The 24,464-nt window shown below is 56.6% G+C and overlaps 1 protein-coding gene across 1 annotated transcript in view; it reads right to left on the minus strand.

Moving 5' to 3' along the window:
* Window positions 1–23,965, minus strand: part of ACOX3 (acyl-CoA oxidase 3, pristanoyl) — a 40,300-nt gene extending 16,335 nt beyond the window's left edge. Inside the window, exons 1-12 of the mRNA XM_065877731.1 lie at window positions 23,816–23,965; window positions 23,279–23,509; window positions 22,320–22,394; window positions 21,737–21,826; window positions 19,373–19,516; window positions 14,587–14,675; window positions 9,142–9,238; window positions 7,132–7,314; window positions 5,324–5,446; window positions 3,579–3,699; window positions 1,372–1,494; window positions 1,020–1,133 (exon numbers count right to left, since the gene is read on the minus strand). Of these exons, the coding sequence (XP_065733803.1) occupies window positions 1,020–1,133; window positions 1,372–1,494; window positions 3,579–3,699; window positions 5,324–5,446; window positions 7,132–7,314; window positions 9,142–9,238; window positions 14,587–14,675; window positions 19,373–19,516; window positions 21,737–21,826; window positions 22,320–22,394; window positions 23,279–23,509; window positions 23,816–23,959 (1,534 nt within the window). The 5' untranslated portion in view covers window positions 23,960–23,965. The remainder of the gene's footprint in view (window positions 1–1,019; window positions 1,134–1,371; window positions 1,495–3,578; window positions 3,700–5,323; window positions 5,447–7,131; window positions 7,315–9,141; window positions 9,239–14,586; window positions 14,676–19,372; window positions 19,517–21,736; window positions 21,827–22,319; window positions 22,395–23,278; window positions 23,510–23,815) is intronic.
* Between the last annotated feature and the right edge of the window lie 499 nt (window positions 23,966–24,464).

The raw sequence follows: 24,464 nt of genomic DNA on the forward strand, positions 1-24,464 counted from the left end.
AATGAATTTTGTTTGCGTTCTTTGCTCCAGAAAATGTTTTCACTTTGTTGGAACGAGCAGAAATTAGAGCACCCACAGGAAAAACAGATGACGCCGCCCTGGCGTGCTTCCTGATGGCCGGCGCGCAACACAGCTCCTGCGTCCACAGCTCCAGCGAGCGGGGAAGGGGCACAGCGGGCGTAGCGGACACCTCCTGAAGCTGGCAGACCACGTGCTTACGTGCCGATTTTACAGTGGGGGACAGTATTAGGGGAAAACATTCCGGTGGGGTTGATGTTATTAGAATGATTAGGTCACTTCCAGGGGCTTCCTGGAGCAACATTTGGGGAGCTCTGTAAGCATCAGAAAGAGATCTTCAAGTGTGTCCCTGCGTCCTCCTAGCACTTTAAAAAGGGAGATAAAGGAGGTGCGTTGTTGTCAGAAAAGCTGTAACAAAGTGCGGTGAGGGAGACGAAGCAATGACTACAGCAGTGTTTCTGGATGATGATGGCGATGAAGAAGATGGAGGAGAGACGGCTGGCAAGTCAGCCCAGCCCGGGTCTGACGGCTGCTCCGGCCGCTGACACGCACTGGGGTGGACTGGGGTGCACTGGGGTGGACTGGGCAGCCGTGGTCTCCTCTCCTGGAGACGTGAGCAGCGGTGCAGCCTGGCGGGGTCCCCCAGAGACGGCACGCCCAGTGCCCACAGCTGCTGATGCTGCGATGTGTCACATCCTCTCCATCCTCCGAGTAAGGGAGGGGGCGGCTCCTTCACCCGGAGGACCCAGCGACCCGCCCCCGGGGGACACAGACACTCTGTAAAGCCAGGTGCCCTCCTGCCACGCCAAAGGCTCTCTGCTAACAGCATTCCGTGGAACACACAGCACCTCGACCGCGGTTTTTGCGATTAAAATCACAACCGTTAACACGGTGGGGGGCCAGGAGCAGACCCAGCACCCCTTGCTCTCTGGCAGATGGGCTGCCCTTCCAGCTCCTGCCACGCACAGTGCACCCTGGAGACACGGAGGGAGTGTACTTACCTGAGGAGTCCAAGCAGTCCTCAGGGCTGGAACCCTCGAACCTGTGGCCAAGGAGGTTGGGATAGGCTTCCAGAAAGTCCACGGTCTTCAGCGGGCTCTCGATGCGGGCACCGCCTAGGAGCACAGCCGGTGACTCGGGAGAGCCAGGGACCCCCCCCACCCCCACCCCAGGGGACGTCTGGCAGAAGGACCCCACCTGCCCCAGCCCATCACTTCAGAAGCTGGTCCGTCCCCATTTGATCACACATTTCCTTCCTGCAAAACCCATCCTGACAGAAGAGCTAACTCAAGGGGGCCTGGGAACCTCACCCTCCCGCCCCCAACTGGGCTGCAGGGGCGCCGGCCTCCTCACCTTGGTCCCGGCGCACCAGCAGGCCGAGCAGGTAGTTGCTGGTCTGCTGCAGCAAGACATTGTTGTCGCCTTCGTACGTGCAGTTCGGGTCGTTGTCATCTCTGAGGTCTCCCAGACGGTTCACTGTGAGGAGGCCCCAGCGTTCTCGTCACCGGGGGTGCACACGTGAGAAGTGCCCCCCACCCCCAGCTGCCACCTGGGACTCCGAGGTCCCAGGCCCGGCTTGGCCGGATGAAGCACTTCCCGCCCTGCTCCCACTGCCAACTCCACCCCCGACCCGCGGTGTGCCCTCTCCATCCAGCTGCTCCCTCTTTAAGGACATATCGGTAATACCCCGCGAGGTCCCCGGGGAAGAGAAGCGGTGGCTCCCCGTGAAGCCCCAGTGCCGCGCTCAAGAAGCATCCGCTGGCATCAGCATCCCTGTCCCTACAGTGAGCCTCTCAGGTCACCCGGCAAAGCGCCCTCCAGTGGGGTCACTGACAGAGCTGACTACCTGAGCGGCGGGAGGGTGCCCTTCTTCCTTTTCCAACTGAAGGAACCCTTCTTTGGACACGAGACATTTCAAATATCTGAAGACAACTCTCATTTTTCTCTTGTCTTTCCTACCAGCGAAATAACCCAGTTCCTTTGCAGATTTTATGAAGTATGCTTCCCAGATCTTCACCACCTAGGTTTCCATCCTCTGACGGAGAATGTTCTCCAAACGTGAGGCTGAGATGGGAGAAAGGGTAGGACCCTGACTTCTCACACTCACGTATTGCTATGAGCAGCCCAAGAGGGTGTAAGATGTTCGGCAGCAGACACGAGGCTTGTGGTCACCTATGACACCCTGATCGTCTTCCTCTGAATTGCTGCCCATGCCACAGTTAGACCACTGAACATGAAGGGCTAAGAGTGCCCTTAGAGAAATGATTTGCAACGGATACTTAAATCTAGATAAACGGCTTTACATTTCTCCCTGCTGAGTTGGGCCTCACTGGCCTCAGCCCTGTTTGTATTATGTGATGACACCTCCTTTAGTCATTTTTGTTGTCTGAAGGGCTGCGTGATTCAAGTTCCTCCTTCTAAACTATTTATAGCGTCTCTATATGAGCTATAACAACAAACAAATACTACAAAGAGCATTGCACAGAGGACAAAACACATGGATGAGTAACGTCTGCAGCCCCACGGTTACCCACACGTCAGTAAACGCGGAGTGTGGAGGAGGGGAGGGGCCCCCCTGCCTGCCGCCCCCGCACGAGGAGTAACTGGGACACATCCCGGTTACTAAAAGCTCCTAAAAGGCTTCCGGAGGAATAAACCGTCAAGGAGGTCTCTGCCAGCTCTGTTGTTGCCTTCTTTGAGTAACCAGACTTTAACCAATCAGTTATTGAAGAGACTAGCACACGGGGAGTTAGGCAGGTAAGCTGCAATAATGATGACGACCTCGATAGTAATGATAATAATAACAGACCAAAATGACGGGGCACACGCCCTATGCCGACACTGTGCTAGACCCTGCATGTGGGTTAGTTCACTTACTCGTTGCAAAACCCCCCGTCGAGCTATCCTGTCATTAGTCCCATTCTACGGAGAAGAAAGCTGAGGGGCAGTGAGGGTGGGCAGCTTGCCTGAGGCTATGAAGCCCGTGACCGGCAGAGCCGGGATCTGGTCCCGGGCTGTCGGTCTCCCCCTCTCTCCACCATCCACCAAATGACCGAACAGCTGCCAGTGTCAATAAAAGCAAACTCTCTTTTCCTAAGTTTCAGAATTTTTCTTCGGAACGAAGCTTGGTGCCAGTTTACTGCCAAAGCCATTAACTAAAAAGTTCCAATTCAGATGAACAGATAAGCTCCTTCCTCTTCCTGTTTTCGGTCTCCACGCTGCTTCGTGACACCCGGGTTTCGACCGAGGAACATCGGGTGACGGCGAGCCGAGGGACTGGACTGGGGCAGGGGTTGGCAAACCTGCTCTGGAAGGTTCCAGCCAGTAAATGTTTTAGGCTTTGCTGAGACGGCTCAGCTGGGCGGGTGGAGCGGGAACACGGCCACGGGAAGTATGTAAGCAAATGGGCGTGACCGGGGGGCCGACAAATCCTTATTCACAAAAACCTTTACCCACAGAGACAGCCTTTGGCCAGCAGGCTGTCGTTTGCCGACCCCTGGCCGTGAGCCACATGGTGCGGGAGAGGACAGAAGACCAGCCCACGTGTCTCCAAAACCTACTGGCCAGATAGCCGTGTCCTCCGCACGCCTCCCGGCACTCCTGGATTCCGCGCTGGGCCGTCCACGAGGCCAGGGGCTTGCCGGCCGACGCCAAGGCGTGGATCTCGCGTCCCAGCTCTGCCTTGGGAGACAGAAGCCAACGAGAACAGGTGAAAAAAGGCTCCGACCCCAGAGGTCAGGCGTCAGTTCAAGCACAGCCTCAGAGGCTTACGTCCCCTCCAGTCTAATCCGAGGTACCCGACAACTACAAAGGAAAGAAACCCAATTTTAGTTTAAAAAAACAGGATTCCAGTAAACACGGATGCCCTGCAGCACAGGCACACAACTTCATGACAGTGAAAATAAACGACCACAGCTCTGCCTGGCCGGTAAACACGGGGTGGGAGCGCGGGGGAGCGGGGAAGGTGGAGCGCGGCGGAGCGGGGAAGGCTGATCGCAGAAGAGCATGACGTTATGACTCCGTTTACACGAAGTTTGCAGCGGAGGCTAAGAAGAAACCCAAGGGCTGGGAGGCGGTGCCGAGACACTGCCCCCAGGAGAGAGGGTGGCAGGCGGCCCCAGACGACTGCACAGACATGGCCACTCGGTCCACACTGCGCGGAGGGCCCAGCCAGCATCCCCAGCCTTAACACGTCTAGTAAATACTCTTTCGCCTCGACTCGATATTCAATGCAAATAATTACAAGAAAGACACACACGCACACCCGCTAAATAACGTGATGTGTTTTACCAGCATTTTCAACTTCAAAGAAGGGCTACTCTATAACCTGTACCTGGGTTGAAGCACTGAGTTTCAGAAAGAACAGAGCTCGATGACACTTCAAGACATTTTTAACAGGACAACTCCATCGTCAGCTGGCAAAAGTTTCAATGACTCACGCTTGGGAGAAAAAACACGCGTAACCCTGCACTCCTGATGAAACGGTCTTCAGGGTCACGGTCGTCACCGTCGGCCTGACCGCTCAGCAGTGCACACTGCCGGCAACCCCCCGCCACCGCCCCCCCCCCGCCACCGCCCCCCCCCCGCCACCGCCCCCCCCCGCCACCGCCCCCCCCCCCCCCCGCCTCCCCCGCCCCACCTCTTGGCTCCTGGATGTTTACGCTGAATATTCCAAAACGTGCTAATTTGATACAGGCTTTTCAGGGCGTGGTACGTAACCCCGATCTGCAGCGTTCCTAACCAGTTTTCAGGCGCCCTTGGTGTGATTCACATTTCACCGCTGCCCAGGAGGCAGCGTAAGGGGGGAAGAAAACAACACATGAACCGTCCACACAGAAATTAGCGGAGGACCCCTTTCCACGAAGGGGCCGGTCTCAGTGGATTTGCACGCTCATTTCTGGAGCAAAGCCCGCCTGTCAAGTCAAATCCAGTCAGCTGGATTCAGACCTTTGTCGGGTTGTTTACAAAGGGATCAGAACCGTGAAATCGACTGAGGGGCCGGTAATGTGGATTTTGCAAAAGCATCACGTTCTCAAGAGGAGAACAGCAGCTGAACTCACAGACGGGAACCAGGAGACGTGTCAGCACATCCTTGAGAATCGGGAATGTGGACACGTGCCTGACACGTTCCCATCGCAGCGAGGGCTCCGAGAGGACACAGTCCACGGGTCACGTCGGACAGAGCCTCCGTCCCCGCGAATCCACGCACCGAGGTTGTTTTGAAAGAAAGGCCGAATCTGTGCTGCCCAAGCCCAGCGAAATTTAAAGGATGATAAACGCTGTGGAGAAAAGCGGAGACCCTCACCTGCCTGGCGCTCCGGTCTTTCCCCAGAAGGCCTTGCTGAAGCTCCACCAGATCCAGGAAGAGAGATCTGGAAAAGTGGTCCAAGGCATAGGCCGCCGCCAGGTACGGAAGTAAACGCCATTGCTGAAACAGACAAATCCCTGCCTGGAGACCTCCAAGTGCCCCCAGGGCCCGCCTGCCTTCCGGGGTGGGTGACGGGGCTGGAGCGCCAGGAACTCGCTGCCCGCCGTCCCCACTCATTGCAGAAGGTCCTGCACGTCTCCCGGACCCACCCCCGTGACGCCTGCCCCCCGACGCTCTTCCAGTGTGGCCAGGTCTCCCGCACCACCCTGACGACCCCACTCAAGGAGAAACTGTGCCGCGTGCACCACCCTGCACGGCCCCCTCACCGCTCTCCTATCCACGTGACCCCTGAGCCAGAGCAAATGCTGATCTACAAGAGAACTAAGAAAGCCAGGCGGCCGTGCCCGAGCGCGGGGCCCACCCGGTGATGCCTGTGCTTTGGGAGCCTACGGGGAATGAAGCGACCGCCCCCAGAGCCAGACGGGGAAACAGGCTCGTGGAGAGCCGAGGGAGGGTGTCTCTTTCACCAGCGCACATCCGCTGTTGCGTGGATGGAGGGGGCGGAGCCTGAAAGGACCCGGGAGACAGGTGCCACCGTCGGCAGCACCGTGGTCACCTGCCGTTTCCTGGGTGTGGTCACGGTGCCAACTGCTTCTCATGCACTAACGTATTTAATCCTTACAGCCACTCACAGAGAGGTATTATCAGCAGTCCCAACTTACAAAGGAGAAAACTAGAGCACAGAGAGGTCCAGTGGCTTGCCCAAGGACACACAGCAGGGAGGGGGTGGACCTGGGGTCAGGAGCCCAAGCATGTGGCTCAGGTGGGCTCTCGTGACCGCTGAGCCAGGCCTGATGCCCAGACAGTCGGACGTGCCGTGACCTCACCAGGGCCACGGGGTTGGTGGTGTGGTGGACACTGCGTGCCAGCCCGGAATGAACCAGGCACTGGGCTTTTCCTTACTTGTTTATTTGGTATTAAAACAGGTTCACGGCCATAGTAAAAGAAGTGTTAAAAGAAACAACTTCGATTCAGTTACAATTTCCTGAAACTTTCGCTCAGATACACCTTTGCTCAGGCCTAACTGGCCAAGACCTGGGTCCGATTTAGCTGCTGACTCTGGCAGGAGCCACTGACTCGAGCCTCGGGGACCCACCTGGATCCCCAGCCCACCTGGTGTGCAGGGCAGCTGCACGGTGCGCACAGAAGGGCTGGGGACGCGGGGGCACCGGTGGGGGCTCGCTGTGATAAAATGCGTCCCCCGCCCCGCCCCGGCGTCCAGGTGATGCCCAGCCTGAGTTGCACCTCTGCCATCGAGGGCTGCCTCGTCTCGGAGGACCCGGAGGGCGAGCGTCCCCTCTGCTAAAGGACGTCACCACGAACAGTGCTACACCCTCAGCCGCTGTGTCCTGGGGTCACTTCCCAGGGATGGGACGAGCGCGTTGGAGCGCGGCCTGGACGTTCAGGGTCCCGCAGGTGGGATGAGCGTTCACACCTGCTCCCTCGGCCTCACCAGAGCGCCTCCTGCTGGTCGTACACACTCCCGTTCAACTAAAGACCATTTATCGAGACCACGTGTGGCCCCAGACGCCGCACTCCTGCCCCGTGAGTGTCTGTCACTCCCTCTGTTAACTCCTGAAGAGACCTGATCAGCAACCAGCAACCCAGGTGCGGCGACCTAAGAGAGGAGGTGTGTCTGCACGCGGGGCAGGAAGAAAGTGAACTCACGCCTGCGGAAGCTGTACCTGCATCGGATACTCCAGCACCGGTACTTCCTCCTCGTCTGTTGGTCCAAACTGACGCCTGGTGGCTGAGAAACGCAGAGCTATGGACACGGCCAGCTTTAGGTTCACGACGGACATGCCCGCGATGGCGACCCGGCCGGAGGACAGGCTGCCCAGGGACTCGCTGAAGTGCTGCCTGGCGTCCTGCCGGAGGAAGGCAGGTGAGGGCGGACCTGGGACCCGCAGGCTGCCTTGGGGACGGGCACAGACGTGGAGGGGCGCTCCTCTATTCACTCAACACTTCCAGGCCCTGCCCCCAGGGCGCCCCAGACACAGGCCCCTGGGCCCAGGAGGCCAAGCTGCACGGGGGCCGGCGTCCCCATCACGGGATGCTGTGGGGAGGCACGGAGGATGCCTAGTGACAGGAGGACGGGGCTCCATCTGCAGAGACCTGCAAACGGCCACCTGGAAGTACGAAGCCCCGCTCCCAGTCCCACCGAGGACCGGACAGCCGTGCCGAGAGCGACACAGGAGCCGAAGCAGAGGGCGTGGCTGGCACCGACATTTCGTTTATAAACCAGGCTCCTTCCCCCACCCCCTCACCCCCCACCTGGGATTCCTCTCGGTCCATCAAACCACCATTCTAAGCGGTGTGATGGTCAGCTGCTGTCCTCTGTGATCTTTGAAACTGGGTAATTGCCCGTGTGCGTCTATTTTGAACGTGTTGTAAATCGCAAGGCGCTTATCGCTGTTTCCAACGGTGGCTTGTGCTTTGAGGGCCGTCGGCGGCGTGTGGGTACATCTGCCCGTAAGGCTCGCCAAGTTATCCGGTCACGTGCACCTCCCTTACCCCCTGCTGCTTCTCCTGGGTTCACTTATTTTACGATTCGGACTTTCCTTCCAAAATTATGTCCACTCTGGTATATGTGTGGCAACACGTCAAGCCTCTGGCCGACAATATGTGCTATGTTCTCATGCACGAATGACAGTCCGGTCGGATTTAGAAGAAGCACGTTCACAGTTGCTTTCCCTCAACGGTTTGAAATGTCATCTCACTGACTTCTCGCGTTCGGCGTCGTGCCGGAGAACTCTGAGACTGAAGGGGCTTTTATTCCCTGGGGGTTGGCTCACCACCCTCTCTCCGGAAGGCCTCAGCTTCTTCTCTACGAGGTTCTGACGTTTCTCCGCAGTGAGTGTGGGATGGGAGACCCGGACTCCCCCTGTATGGGCCCCTCCGCCAAGGTTTCCTTCTTTCTTTACTTTAGAGACATTTATCTTCATCGTTTCTGCAAAACATTGTCTCCGTGGTTCTCTCCGTCCTTTCCTGCCGCCTCCTTCACTCTGATTTCCAACCGCTAATTCACTCTCCCGCTGTATGTACCCCATCTGTTGGGTTCTCTCAATGACTTACTTTTGTACTTTTCATTCATTTTTTATATCGCTGTTTCCATTCTTGAACGGCTTCCTGTGTCACCTCTAGCTTCTCTCGTCATCTGAAGGTACCCGTCACACTCGTGGAAGCCCTGTTCTCTTGGCTCCAAGCAGCCGAAGCTCAATGTCAGGTGGGGTTCTCACACGCACACGTGCTCCCGGGACGCGTCATCCCGGCTGTGGGTTCAGGCCCGGGAGGGCTCAGCTACCCTGACTTGACCACGTCTGGAAAGCGCCCAGTGCCACTGCATGTCTACACTCAATGAACTTAGGGGCGTGGTCAGACACCAGAGGACACTGTCACCCCCGTTGGTGCACAGCCCACCGGGCGACCCTTTCACTCTTAAGCCCCTGGTGGGAAACAGCACCGGTGGGGGCAACCTCCCTGACTGAAATGCCGGGGGGGCTGGCAGGGGTGGGGTGGGGGGAGGTCATCGTGCTCGGAGCCCTGGGGGTGTGGCTGACCCAAGCACTCTCGTCCCCGTTGGCGGCACTGGGACCTGATCCTAGACAGGTTTGCACGGGCCACGGGCTCCTGTGGTGACTGTCCCCCTCTGAGCACAGGGGGTGGGTGTCCTGTGGGCCTGGAGGCAGCTGTACCTTAACATGGCTGACGTAGGTGCCCTCGGGGGTGATATCTCCTGAGCGGTTCAGCAGGTCCTGGCGAGGAATCCTGACCTTGTGGAACATGGCAAATCTGTGTGGAGACACAGCACTTCTGGTTAAACTGGGGTCGGCCCCCGGGGCTTATCTCCTCTCCCTCCTGAAACTCAGTCAAATAAAAGCAAAGGACAGGGCTTCCCTGGTGGCTCAGTGGTTGAGAGTCCGCCTGCCGATGCAGGGGACACGGGTTCGTGCCCCGGTCCGGGAAGATCCCACATGCCGCGGAGCGGCTGGGCCCGTGAGCCATGGCCGCTGAGCCTGCGCGTCTGGAGCCTGTGCTCCGCAACGGGAGAGGCCACAACGGTGAGAGGCCCGCGTACCGCAAAAAAAAAAAAAAAGCAAAGGACAGCTCAAAAGGTGACATAATCCCCCAAACACCAAAAAAACAAAAACAAAAACCAAACCTAACAAAACACAACAAAACAAAAACACGGGAGAGAGAAGGCACCAGTAGACAGGACATTTCAACAAATTTTTCTATTCAAAAGAGCAGGCGTCAGCCAAAGGTGGTGTGAGCGATGGGCTCTGCGTGAGGTCGAGCGGCCGTCTGTTGGTAATGATGCAGGCGAGCGCCCCCACCCCCACTACCACCGGCGCTCGGGCCTCAGGACTGCACGCGGGCTCCCGCCACACTACACACTGGGAGGAAACGTCCTCGCTCGCTGCGGCCAGAACACCCGGGACCGGTCATTCAGCAGAAAAGGCGGGACCGTTCTCGTAAAGATGAGGATCTCTGGTTCTCACACTTGAATCCCACACCAGAGTCCACACACGGAGTGACAAAGTCAGCAAACTGAGGTTTTAAACGTCCCGAGTCAAACAGGAGTACCGCACCATCCCATTAGGGCTCCAGGGGCAGGCGAGTCAGCTCCCCTGAGCAGCTGAGAACACGCAGGCACACGCATCCCTGGGGATCACGCGTGTGTCAGTAATCGAAGGTGTTTTCTGTGGTTGTCAGGAAGGAAAATCTATCTCACGACAGTGCAGGGAACAAGGTTATGTGAAGTAACGGGTGGTACAGACACTGCAAAAAAACCCAAACCATCTTAAAATATCAATAGTTCCGACAGCGCCTTATCTGATCTCTAAGCAGTTTCGATGTCACACGGAACATTCTTTTACTGAACCACAGGAAGCAGCTCTGGGGAGAAGAGCAGTGCCCTGCGGAGAAGGGGGGCAGCTCCGCGTACCACCCCCCAGCTCCTTCTTGGATCCCAGGCTGCGTGGCTCCCCAGGCACCGTCCTGAGCCACGGTGCTTACCCCCACCCCAGGCTGTGTCCTGATGGTCTGTGCCTCTTCTTGTCCCATTTCCTGCAACAGCCTCCCCCTTGGCTCTCTCCAGACCCCACCTCGTCCCCCTGTCCCACACACGGGAGCAGAGGCCTGTCTAAACCTCAGCTCGGAATGGTCACACCCGGCACGAGAATCTTGGGTCCCTGGGACCAACAGAATCTAAACCCGTAGGGAAACGTGGTAAGCCCTCCGGCGGGACCCCTGTCAACTGCTGCAACAGCCCGTAACATCTGCCTGTGACCGTCAAGCCGGCCAGGCCCTCTCCTGGCCTCGGGGCCGACGGCCCTCAGAGCGCTGCCACCTCCTCCAAGATGCCTGCCACGATTCCCACCCCTGCCCCGAGGTGAGCACCCAGGGGTCCCACAGCACCATTAGATGGCGGTCCTGGCCACGTTGCCCACTGAGCCACTTGCCTTTCGGTGGCCGTTAGTGACCCTGTTATAAGGGGGCCACATGCCTGGCACCTAGCAGACACGTAATAAGTGCCGGGGATGAATCAACAGCAGCGAGACATCGTCCTAAGGGTGCTGGTGCACCTCCACAGAACCCCGAGTCCTGGGGCAGCCTTGAGGGGTGACACAGCCAGTGCACCTGGGGAAGAGCTGAGACCCGGGGCTGGGCGTGGGGCGGCTGGAGGGGCCCCTCCCAGATTCCTTCGGAAGCGACTAGGATTTCTGCACGTGAGGCCCCCAGCAGCATCCAGGCCAGGGTCTCCCTCCGGCGTGTGAAACGCAGGCCCGGCCCGAGCACCCGAAGGCACTGCCTGGAGGGAGCCACTCGTCGGGGCCTTTGTGGGGCGGCTCTGACTGGCCCCAGGACCCAGTCTCTAGAGCGCCCGGCCTCAGTGCCAACGTCCCTGGCCTGGTCCAGCTCATCACTTAAAGGCGAGGAATGCTTTTCCAAGTCTGATGCTGTCAGCTGAGAGTGCCCGTTTTAAGGAGTGGAAACGTCTTCACCCTTCCCTGCCACACGGGGATGGAACAAGGCGGAATGTATTTATAGTCGCAAAACTATTCGCTGGAGTTTAACTGAAGTCGAAATTTTACACATTGTCTGTTGGGCACTGCCACGTGGCAAAGGCTGCTCCAGAAACAGTGGATGCTGGCCAGCCTGGTCAGAATCCCCAGTGTCCCCAGAGGGCAGGGGGCGGGGGCCGCATAGGTCGTATCTGACACGGGGTGTGCGCGTGACACGATAGTGTGAGCATACGGCAGGGCTGGGGGGCTTGCGGGCGGCAGACCCTGCCCCGGGCCCTGCACCCCCTTCCTCCTGGGCCACCCGTTCCACGTCCCAGTGGCCTCCTTGCTCCTGGGGCCTCTCACTGCTGCCCCAGCCCCACCTGGGCCCCAGAGCCTCACGGGACGTCCTCCCAGCCGCTCTGGAGATGCTTCCGCACCTCACCTCTGAGCAAGTGTGAGGATGCCCTGCAGCCCACCTTGAAGGTGAGGCTCAACAGTTCACTTGAGGGATCTTTACTGATTTGCTCTTAGAGTTATTTGGCTAAAAGTAATCCGGGCAATTTACGTCTGCCTCTGATTTCTAGACAGTCTTCCCACAGACTCACGAATCCCTGTGATCTACCTATGAACCGTTAACCACTTTTTCAAAATAAAAGATCTCAATCGCGACCCTGCTCTGCAAGCGGCCTGCAAACAAGGAAAGCCAGGGACTCAGACCCGCGCGCCCTCTGCTGGGCGTGCGCCCCGAAGCTGGCAGGGACAGCTGCGTTTCTGGCGGGGCGGCCACTGCCTGCGTCACCGCCCCTGGCCCACATCCCAGCCCCAGCCCAGCGGCCGAGGGACCCCAGGCACCACTGAACCTTCAAAGGCTCAGGGTACGGCTGCTTCCACGTCCTGTCTGCCGGCCTCCAAGTGGCCCCATGGGAACGGCGACTCTGGTTTGGGGGTGCCGCTCTGAGCCGGCTTCAGGGTAGTCACCATGCTGCCCCCTGGCGGCACCGGGCTGGCACTGCTGAGTCTCAGAAGGGCTTTGCCCCTCAGACGTGACATGTTTATTTAGGAGGGCCTTTGCTACGCTGGTGTAACTCCCTGGGACCATCGCAATAAGAAACAAATAGTCTCTAAAACGGGACTAACAGTCTCTGAAACGAAACTAACACACCATTGTAAAGCAATTATACTCCAATAAAGATGTTAAAAAATAAAATAAATAAATAAAAATAAATAAAACGGGAGGGAGGACCAAGGGCAGAGTTTTTCACGGATGTCCCCAAACAGTGTTAAAGGTTCTAACTTGTAAAACCAAATGAACGGGGACTGGAGATCTGTGACCTCACCCAAGGCCTTCCTTGGACAGCAGTGACCCAGCAGCACTTGTTCACAGCTGGAGGGTCATTTCCCACCGCCAGGCGCCTGGAGACACACCTGCCCGGCCTTACGTGTGAGCACAGACCCTTCCACAGATGGAGTCACCGTACACGCATTTTCCGGGTCCCACAATGGGACGCGTGGATCTAATAAAAGGACGCTCGTGCTCAGGGCCCAGAGCAAGACGGGGCCTTCCACCTCCACCTCCTGCATGGTCCTCCTTGATGCTGCCTCACCTCGGCCAGATCGGGTCCATCTTCTCAAACACTCCACGCCGCGTGGCGGCCTCGCTCTGAGGGCTGCAGAGCTTCCCCTGTCCCAAGGACCACAGGCCACATGGCCCATCCCTGTTGGGGGGGCCCCATGCACCTGCACAAAGCAGTGATGGAAGGAAATTGACACCCTCCTCCCCCAACCCCAGGCTCCAGCGTTAATTAACAGGCTCTTTTCACAGGCCAGCAAGAGAGGCACTCAAAGCTCTAGACAGGTATAGGTTAGAAGGGCTGTGTGTGTGTGTGTTTCTGGTTTCACTTTTTAGCAACACCCTTCCGTTTTCTCCTCCAGCTACACAGAGTGAAAATCGATGGTTCTCCCGCCCTCTCTGGTACAGGCTGGGGCCCCACCTGTTCTGAGGGTCCAAGCAGAGGTTTGAGACACTCTCCGTGCCCCCAGCTCCCCTACCTCTGGGGAGGGGGGACAGCTGAAAGGAGGTTTCTCCACGCTTAGGGTGGTGGGAGACCACCTGGCCCAGCGTCTTTCTCAGAGATGAGCTGCTGCCTCCTGATTTACACTCAAAACGACCGGGGTCAGGGTAAGCAGCGGGCTCAAGCTACGGCGAGGCAGGCTCCTCTGTTCTCTGCCCACCCCCCCACCCGACTAAGCGGCAGGTATGCGAACGTTCCAGAGACGCAGCGTGAGGTACACGACTAAGGAACCCCCGGCTGTGCTTCCCCCCAGGTAGAAAGCATCTCAGGAGAACACAGGGGCACAAAGCATCTCAGCCAGGCTTTCCGGGAGACAGCATGTGAGTCCCGCCCACAGGCGCAGGTGAGGAGAGCACTGACAGGTAGCAAAGGTCGGTAAGACCATGCCTGGCCCCCAGGCAGGGCTACGCGAGGGCCCGGCTTGGGGACATCATGCCCACCTTACAGAGGAGGAGACGGCCAAGAAAGCTGGTCAAGATAACACAAAGAGGCAGAGGTGGACCCAGGATTTGAACCCAGATCTGATTCCAAAACTCATGCCATGAATGAGCCCGGGAATCCCTCAGGGAGACTCCAAGGCCCTTCCTGACGTGGCTTGCCTGCCCACCTGCCCCCCTCCAGCTCCCCAAGCCCAGGTCTCATCTCAGGCCACTCTGCCCCCGCTACCCGGCACCCGGCTCTGTCCCCAGAACCAGCGTGGACACCTGTTGGGTGCCTGAGCTCCAGGACGGGGAGCAGGGCCCGGGTCACAGGCTGAGGCCCCCACGGGATACGGGTGTCCAGCCTGAGCCTGGCCTGAGAGCTGGAGCGGCCACCTGCCAGCGAGAAACTCTGCACTTGGGGCCACTTATGTCTCCTGAGGCTGGAGTACAAACAGGACCCGGCCCTTTCCAACATGATCTCAAGTGCAGAGGTAAGGCGCATCCCGCAGGAGCCTGGGAGGGTACGGGGACAGCACTGAGGGAGCCGGTGGGCTCACAGGTAGGACGTACTGAGCAGGCAGCCTTGAGGAACGACCCCTGGAGGAGTGACCGTCAAGTACAAAGTGTGCGCTCACCCATTGTCCAGACCGTTCTGTCCAAGCTTCCTTCCGATGTCGCCAACCATCACCCCTGGCATGGGAAGAAGGGTCTTCGGGTCCCGAATCTGCACAGACCACAGATGGCAACTCTTATGACCACAAGAAAATCAAGATGAAAATGTTCGAAACCCCCAGTGACCGAGCCACAGGCTCCCTCTGTGTAGCTGCCGTGGGTTGAAGTGTCCTCCAAACATGTGACCTTGTTGGGAGACAGGGTCCTTGCAGATATAATTAAGGATCTGGAGGTGAGGTCACTCTGGGTTACCTGGGTGGGCGCTGAATCCAATGACCGCTGTCCTCCAAGAGTCAGAGGAGGAGAGGGCATGGAGAGAGGGGGGCCACGTGCAGACGGAAGCAGAGACGGGAAGGAAGCGACCACAGCCCGGGAACTCTGGGGTCACCAGAAGCTGGAAGAGACAGGAAGGACCCTCCCACGGAGCCTCCGGGGGGAGTGTGGCCTTTCTGACACCTTGATTTCAGACCTCTGGCCTCCAGACTGTGGAGAGTAAATTTCTGTGGTTTCAGGCCCCCGGTGTGTGGCGCTCTGTTTGGTTATGGCGGCCCCAGGACACTGGCGGAGGAGCTGACTGGTACGTGCTGCCTGGAGGAGGCCAGGTATTTCCCAGTCACGTTTTAGATGGAGGACTTTCCACTGGCTTTTAATGAAATGACAAAATGGTTGTGAACACACCTGCTGTGGATCACTTTTGTAAACCTCTGCTCCCCCAAATGAGCTTCCTGTAAATATACTTGCTAACACACACAGAGACAGCTGGCTCACTGGTCCTCGCTTCGTGCGCTCTAAGCGGACAGTATGGAGTTTCGTTCTCAAAGACCTTTAGTGATTCCTACCAGGCGTGATTGCGCCACCCTCCCCTCCCAGGGTCATCTGCCGATGGCTGTTGATATTTCGGGTCGTCATAAGTGGCGGGTACTATAGGCATCCAGTGGGGAGAGGCCAGCGATGCCGCTAAACATCCTACAGTGCACGGGGTGGTCCCGCAGCACGGAATTATCCAGCCCCGAATGTCAACGGCACGGAGGCTGAAAAAAAGCTCCGTGTTAAAGAACTACTGAATTTGTGCTATTAGAAATTTAGCTATTTGTATGAATTGCTAGTTTTTCTTGCTTTCAGTGGAACAGTTAGCTAATTTAGTTGAACTTTATAATACTGATAAAATAAAATTGAAGGCTAGCGACAAACAATAAGGCTCAGTGAAGATTCAGATAAAAACTCTTGAAATCCTTATGAAATAGAAAAAAGTAGTTTTTAAAAAAAGATGGAGGGCTTCCCTGGTGGCGCAGTGGTTGAGAGTCGGCCTGCCGATGCGGGGGACATGGGTTCGTGCCCCAGTCCGGGAGGATCCCACATGCCGCGGAGCGGCTGGGCCCGTGAGCCATGGCCGCTGAGCCTGCGCGTCCGGAGCCTGTGCTCTGCAACGGGAGAGGCCACAGCAGTGAGAGGCCCGTGTACCGCAAAAAAAAACCAAAAAAAAAAACCAAAAACAAAACAAAAAAGATGGAGAGGAGAAGAGATATAAAAAACAGTTAGTGATTTTCAAGTGATCAAACAGAAAAACACTGCTAATGCCAGTTTTCAGTTCATCTAGAAAGAAATGATAACATCGTCCTTACAAACTTCATGTTAACCTCTCAAATCAAGGAAAGGACGCTCACTAAAGTCAAAACCAGAATTAAGTTAATGGGCTCCTCTTCTCAAAAGTATTAAATTGTATCAATTTACGTATAACATTTCCCATACTATTTGGAGACTGTCCACCTGATGTGATATAACCAACCTGCAATAAATTATGCCCTCTGGTAGATACACGCTGCTACGTATAAAGTAAATAAGCTACGAGGATACGTGGTATAGCACAGGGAGTGTAGCCAATATTTCATAATAACTTTAAATGGAGCAAAAACCATGAAAATTTTGAATCACTGCATCGTACACCTGAAACTAAAATAACGTTGTAAATCAAGTATACCTCAATAAAAAAAACCACAAAACTTTTTTCATTAAAGGAAAAGAAGTATTGGTACCTAAATAGCGTAAACCACTACACTGCATTAAACTAATCCTGTTGGACTTTCCAATAAAAAAAAATTATACCCCTCCACTTACCAGCTAATGGCCTGTGGCACATACCACATTCTAATTAAATGGCTTTGGGATGACTTATTGCAACCTCTCTTTCTGAGTAGACGGTAAACTCCACGAGGACAGGATCCATGCCGCCCTCGAGCCTGCACTGGATAGGCACTAAGTACACTAAGTACAGAGAGGATGTGTCAGGTGGAGGGCCGCAACACCCTACTGAGTGTTTAAAGCACAAGAATCCAGAACACCGCGGCTCTACAATCTAAGAGCCGGAGACGCTGAAAGACATTGCATTCAAGTCCGATTTCCATAAGAAGTTCACTTCGGGTACAAATCTATACTCCAGAAACAGCGTGTGGTTGCCTTAGGTATCAAAAACTACACCTGGTCTGCAGGGGTTCATTGCAAATTGAAAAATAAGGACATGAGCACCAAAGGGAAATGGGTCGACTGGACGTCGTCAAAATTCAAGCCCTTGTGCACAGAGGACGTTATCGAGAAAGTGAAGACAATTTTAGAACAGGAGGAAATATTCGCCCACCATCCATCTGATAAGGCTTGGTATGCAGAATATATAAAGAACCCTTGCGACTCACCAAAAATCACAAACAATCCGATTAAGAAAGGAACTGAGGGTCTGAACATACTACAACTGGACGGTGACCAGACCACGTGCGAGAGCAGGGCTCTGACCCTCGGCCCGCAGCTGCCAGCCCCGGGAGCCAGCCTGCTGGGAGTCGGACCTGCAGGAGGGCAGACTGCTGTCTCTAGTGACAAGCCAGGAGGCCAAACAGCCACCGCTGGACAATCGGCCAGGACTCGATCAATACTGATGGCCTCCCTAATCGTTGTCCTGCCTCCGACTCAGGACCAACCCCAGAAGGCCCCACCTGCCCCCTAACCAGTCACAAGGGATGCCCCCCCTTCTAGACCCCCACAGCCCACAGCCCCGTCAGGCACCCTGAGCCCCCTTTTCTCCACTGGGAAGCTCGCCCACGCCTCTGCCTGCCTCTGGGTCTCCGCCAATAACAATGACAAAGGCTGACCCCCGGCTCAGCCAGCTCTGAGCAAACAGCCTTTGCTTTCTCAGTCCCTGCTTGGTTCCACAGGGCAAAGGATTTCAATAGACATTTTGACAAAGAAGATAGGCAAATAGCACGGGAAAATATGCTCCACATCGTTGGTTATTAAGAAAATGCAAATCAAAATCACAACCAGATACTGCTTCGTACCCACTAGGGTGGTTATGGGGGAAAAAAGGAAAATAACAAGTGTTGGTAAGGATGTGAAGAAACTGGAGCCCTCAGCAGTGCAGGTGGGGATGTAAAATGGTGGAAACTAGTACGGGATTCTACAAAAAATTGAACACAGAATGACCGTACGACACAGCAATTCCACTCCTAGGTACATACCCCGAAGAACTGAAGACTGGTGTGCAAACAGGCACTGCTCATGAATGTTGACAGTGACATTACTCCCAACAGCCAAAAGGTGAAACCACCCAACATCCATCAAAGGACGAATGCATACACAGACTGTGGACCATCCACATAATGGATCATTCAGGCTTGAAAAGGAAGGGGGTTCTGGGACAGGCTGCAACGTGGATGAACTTCAAAGACACGTGAAGAGAAAGAAGTCAGACACAAAAGGTCACAAAGCGCGTGATGCGTTTTATATGAAACATCCCGAAGAGGGAGATGCATAGCGACGGAAAGCAGGCCACTGGCTGCCAGAGCTGTGGAGGGTGGCAGGGGGGCAGTGCTGGATGAGCACGGGGTTTCTTCTAGAAAGGAAACGCTCTGAAACTAGAGAGATAAACATCGTGAATCCCCTAAATTGCTCACTTTAAAATGGTTAATTTTGGTAATTCCCTGGTGGCCCAGTGGTTCAGACTCTGCGCTTTCACTGCCGTGGGCCGGCGTTCAATCCCTGGTCGGGGAACTAAGATCCCGCAAGCCACACAGCAAGGCCAAGAAAATAATTTAATTTAAAAATAAATAAAATGGTTAATTGCATGTTACATGAATTTCAGCTCAATTAAAAAAAAATGATGATTTTCTTCTCTCATGAGAGCACCGCCCCCATCAGAAAAGTCTTTGAGAATAAAAAATGTCAGAATGGGTCTGGGGGGTGGGGGAAGCAGGGTGTCATTCAGTATCCAGTCAGCCCAGAGAGAAAGGTCCTGGAGAACCTCCCAGAGCTCCAAGTCCAGGGACGCTGCAGCCGCCCTTGGCAGCGGGAAACAGGCCGGCCATCCCAGGCACCCCCGATGGCCAAAGCTCTGTTTGTGACCCAGGAAGGGGCTACACGAAAGCCCCCAAGTCAGACTTCACGTCGGGACTCCTGGAGCCCCTGAGACCGGCTGCCAGAGCCTGGGGGGTGGGGACAGGCATCCCACCATGCCAGTGTGGCCCCCAGGAGGATGGAGATCCTCCCCGAGCTGATCCTGGGCTCAGGGTTTCTCAGCGGCAGCACACTGACATTTGGGGCTGGTCAGGCTTCTGGCGGGGGTTGGCAGCAGGGCTGTCGTGTGTACTGCAGGGTGTTAAAGGCACCCTTGGTCTGGACCCCAGATGCCAGAAGCACCCCATCCCCAGCTGTGATGAAAATGTCTCCAGACTGGCCAGACACCCCCTCGATAAAACCTGCCCTTACCTGCACGACAAAGGGGTGCAGCCCGTGGCACTGGCCCCCGGGCGTGTACAGCTGAGCAAACACCACCGCGTGCGTAGCCGTCTTGCCCAGATTGCCAACCCAGAACTTGGCGGCTTCGAAATCAGGGGAATGTATGATGAGTTCCTGCACGAGGGAAAAAAATGAAAGTTACAGCTGGAGACTGGGGAATACGCGGAATTTCTTTCTCTCTTTGACACACTCAATTTTCTCTGTTCAAAGTCTCTTGAGGCAAAGGCAAGAACAGGCTGCAGGTTATCTCCTGCGTGGCACAGGTCGCCCTGCTTTTAAACAGAGCACGTGCTGGGTCTTACGACTTAAAGAAGCACCTTCCTATGGAAAACGATGACCAGTATGTCGAACAATAAAATATACGCAAAATACCTTGGAAGCTGCCAATGCCCGACAGGGTTTACCTTCCCAGCAAGCCTCCCCTGAACACGGCCTTTGGGATGAGGCACGGGTCCCCTCCCCTGCCTCACGCCTGCCTGGCCCCTCATCCACTTCTGATTCACGACGTTCTGTCCCTCAGCTCGCCCTGTCTCTCCCACCTACAGGCTGGGAGAGATGACAGGGGGACGACACCCCACGAGCCCAGGAGCACGAGGCAGACAAGCACAGGAATCAAAGAAGGAGCAGACAGGAGGGGACAGGTCCTCCGAGGACACAGCCGGGGCCTTGGGGAGGCAGGACAGAGCACGAGAGCAAGAGGAAAGCAGGACTGGGGGCTGCCCCCAGGAGGCGCCCCAATGGAGGGCCCGGGACACATTCCAAGGAGAGGGCGTCCTGGTCACTGGACGGACCGCGCCTGCGGGCAGCGGAGAGCGTGCCACCTCCGCATAAATTCCCGAGGCCCCTGGAGGCCGGTTCCAGTTCAGCTTCCCTTGTTCTTGCAGGGCTCACAGGGAGAATTCCCTTCTGTAACCGGCGGTGTGTGTGATTTTATAAACTGTACGTGTGGCACTGCACGAGTTAATACACAGACACCCTCCCCGCACCCTCCACACTCTCTCCTCACCCCCCGCGTCTCCACAGCCCTGGCACATCCAGCTTCTCCACACCGGTGACCGTCGGCATCTCCCCTCCAGCATAAGAGTCCCACCGGCCTGCTCGCCGCTGTGAGTCCAGGCCCTCACCGCAGCTTCTAGCACACAGTAGGTGCTCAACAAATACCCGTTGTCTAGACCAACACAACCCGCGGCCCGTGGGAGGCTCGGGGATCCTAATCTTGACCGATCTGTACTTAAGGACAAACGCCAAGAGGAACGGGGTCAAAAACAACTGCCTGGGCTTCCCTGGTGGCGCAGTGGTTGAGAGTCCGCCTGCCGATGCAGGGGACGCGGGTTCGTGCCCCGGTCCGGGAAGATCCCACATGCTGTGGAGTACCTGGGCCCGTGAGCCATGGCCGCTGAGCCTGCGCGTCCAGAGCCTGTGCTCCGCAACGGGAGAGGCCACAACAGTGAGAGGTCCGCGTACCGCAAAAAAAAACAACTGCCTGTCCGCGTTCCACACAGCCCACACTCGGTCCGCGCCGTCCCGTGAATGATGGCCGCGTGCTGAGCAGACGCACGGGACACGGCTTCACTCTGCTGCATGGGACTGCCGAACCACACGACCAACCGGGCGGGTGAAGGCCAAAGGGTCCCAGGATCCCAGCACCGTGAGAAAGTGGCAGAAGGATGCGGGCCTCTGGGAGACATGGGGGCAAAGGGGCCCGACGCCAATGATGGGAGAGGGGCCGCAGGATGCGAGCAGCAGAGGTCACAGATCCCCCGCACGCCCCGTCCTCTCCGCCCCACACACCACGACCCCATCATCTGTTCACAGGCTCGCCTCCTCTAGAGCACACGCCCTCTGACAGCAAGGACCGCCAGGGTCCCCCGGACACGTGCCACGAGAATCCACGAATGCAGGAGGAGTGCCAGGACCGGAGGGGCCGGGCCACTGCCCAAAAGAGCCTGGCCACAGGCAGGGGGATGCAGACAGACAGCTAGAGAGGGACAAGAGTCACAGGGAATCTTCTTTACTGTTTGTTCTACAAAGCAGGAGCAGACTGAACGGTTTACAAATCAAACACCAAACCTGGTAAACAAAGAAATAAATTTTACCAAATGGTAGCTCGTGCTTTCACCACATTCAAATGCCACCCAAATCCAAACCAGGACAGACTTCCGGGTGGGACTGGGTTTCACATCTCACAGCCTTTATCTCCTAAGCTCCAGTGTTCTGCGTGAGAGATCTCAAGTGTGCACTCACGTAAAAAGACGGGTTTCCTGGTCTCATTACATGACAACACCACGTTTCACGTGCTCGAAGCCCAGAGACAGACGGGCGGGTATCACCTACCTCAGTGGTGGGGTCGTAGTGTGCGGTCGTCCGCATGGCCTTGGTATTACTCCCGTGACTCACTTCGGTCAGAGCAAAACATCCAAAAATCTAATGTGGAAACAGAAAATGATGTAAGGCGAGGGTCCCCTTCATGGAGGGGCCCTGCCAACACCCTTTCCCTTACAGCCTAAACCCCCCATCAAAGCCCCGAATCTCCATTTCCTATCTAACAACCAGTGACCTTACTGAGCCATCCTGCCATGCCGGCCGCTGGCCGCAGCTCCCGCCTGTGAGAACAGCAGGTTGGAAGAGCTGACGCCGGCCTCGCTAAGTCAGCACGGCGGCAAGAACGGCTCCCGGGCAGCAGAAGAGAACGGAAGGCTTTACCTCGATAACGAAAACCTAAATTCCTATAATGCTGGGAATCTGGCACATCCCAGTTTGGTAAACAACAGCCTTAGCTATTTGGTGAAAAGCCTAAAAACATCATGAGATAGGAGGGGCATCCCTACCGCCTGCTGCAAGCTGCCCCTTCCACAAACCTCTAAGGGGAACAGGGAACAGGACGTGAGCTCACGACTTACCACGACCCTCAACTGACCTCCATAGTGAAGATCTTTGGAAGATATTTGAAATGTCTTTCAGAACCAGAGCTGTAGATCGCTGATCCAAAGGTCTGAAAACAGAACACCATGACGTAAAAAGGTGGAAGCTAATGAGTGCCGCCGCCCTGGGACTTCACACCCACCCTACCATGGTCCCTCAGCACCACAGCATCCCACAGCGAGGTCATCAGGTTCCCAGAGGTAAGGGCACCGGCACCCAAGGCCCAGGGTCCCCTGAGACACAGCCTCGAGCTCGTGGAGTGGGTCCTTGTCCCAAGCAGTTTACCTTGAGTTACACTGAACTGTGAGGGTCCACGAACAGCAAGGAGGTGGGGGTTGGATGAGGGATGAGGGTGCAGGAAGGGCAGAGTGAGCCCACCTTTCCTTCACACAGCACGTGGATGAGGCCGCCTTCTCAAGTTCAGCTCTACCCGTGTATTTGAGGCAGAAACACAGGCTTCACCTTTGACCTACTTTCTCCCCCCTCCCCCCGCCCCCCTCTCTCTTTCTTTCTTTCTCTCTCTCTCTCCCTCCCTTTCTTTCTTTCTTTTTTGGTATAAAGCAAAATTCCCAACGCTCCTGTTCCTATGGGGCTGTAACTTCACAGCACTGCACTTTATCCAAGGACTTAACGCGTAAATATTCGCAGAAATGGCTGAAAAAACACCGGTCTTCTCACTAAAAGTCACAAGATCTGCCCCCACATTCTCATCTCTGCTTTTGCTTCCTATCTTATTTTCTAGAAATCTCTTTAAATGAATATTTCCCCAACGCACAGATCTCCCAAAACTTTAGAAGCAGGCAAACGCTGACAACCATGAACCCGCAAAGGCACCTGTCTCCCTCTCACAGGCTGAGTGTGTTTTAGGTCCACGTGGACAGAGAGCCGTCGTGGCCCCGGGGCGCAGGGTGAGAGCGGGGATCCCTCTCTTCTCCTCTCCCGGGGCCGACTCACCAGCGTGTGCAGGAAGAACTTGGTGGCCAGGGACCAGTCGTACATGCCTAGGCACTGGATCAGCGCCAGGACCCTCAGCGGGCTCCCCAGCAAGTCCTCCACGCGGAGGAAGTCGTATTCGAAGACCCGCTTGCAGCGCAGGAAGTTCAGCTCCCGGTACTTCTCCAGCGAGAGACTGCCGGGGGGATGGGCGAAGAGGGGGTCGTTCTCCAGCGCCGAGAAGATGTTTTTCTGGAAACGCAGGGGGCGCGGAATGGCTGATTTGGAGGTAAAGTATGGAATGTCGCTATGCTCTGGCTTATGTGGATTTCTCGTGGCCACGTCTCATGGCCTCAGACGTGCAGGGACAGAGATGAGAGTCCTTCCCAGGGGAGAGCGAGGGCCCAGGCTCAGGAAGCTCCAGCTGTCTGTGTTCATTCATTCCCAGCTCCCTATGATTCCCCGAGGGCCCGCCCCACCTTTCTGCCGAGGACCCAGCCACCCAGCAGACCCTGCCCGACCGCAAGGGTCCCCCGGCGCCGCCCAGCCCAGCCTCACCTTGAAGCGCAGCATGTCCGGCCCTTCCCAGAACAGCGCCAGTTCCTTCCAGGGGAAGGAGGCGCGGGCGCGGGCCGCATGCAGGGGCCCCCGGGGCAGGTCTGGCAGCACGGGGTCATCGCTCCCTTCCCCAAGGGGCACCATCGCTCCCGCCACCTGCACAGATACACGAACCAAGTCAGCTCGTGTCCTCCTCACACCATCGCCAACAACGGCACGGGTGCAGCAGGCTGTGAAGGGCAAATGAGCTCTGACTGTGAAGGGACAGCCGGCGGGGGCCACAGAGCTGACGGCCATCCTCCCGGAGAGGAGGTGAGCGCTCTGCGTTTCTATTCCTGAACCAAGGTGATGAGGCGCTGGACGGGGGCAAAGGGCAGCCCAGGGCAGGCGCTGTGAAGCACCAGGGCCCAGGGCTCTGTGTGCTACAGCCTGGCCTGAAGACACCTGGCCCCCGCCGGGCCATCCAGACCGGCGGCCCAGGAAGCCTCGCCCTGGAGTCGAGCCAGCGCTGGCCAGTGCACTCGGGCCACACCCTTAGGGTCCCCTTGAGCCCGCCTGGACGGGGGATGCCCGCCCAGAGCCTGGACGGGGGATGCCTGCCCAGAGCCTGGACGGGGGATGTCTGGCTTCTACTAACAGAGCAACCCAG

This window comes from Phocoena phocoena, chromosome 5 (assembly GCF_963924675.1).
Source record: "Phocoena phocoena chromosome 5, mPhoPho1.1, whole genome shotgun sequence".
Lineage (NCBI taxonomy): Eukaryota > Metazoa > Chordata > Mammalia > Artiodactyla > Phocoenidae > Phocoena > Phocoena phocoena.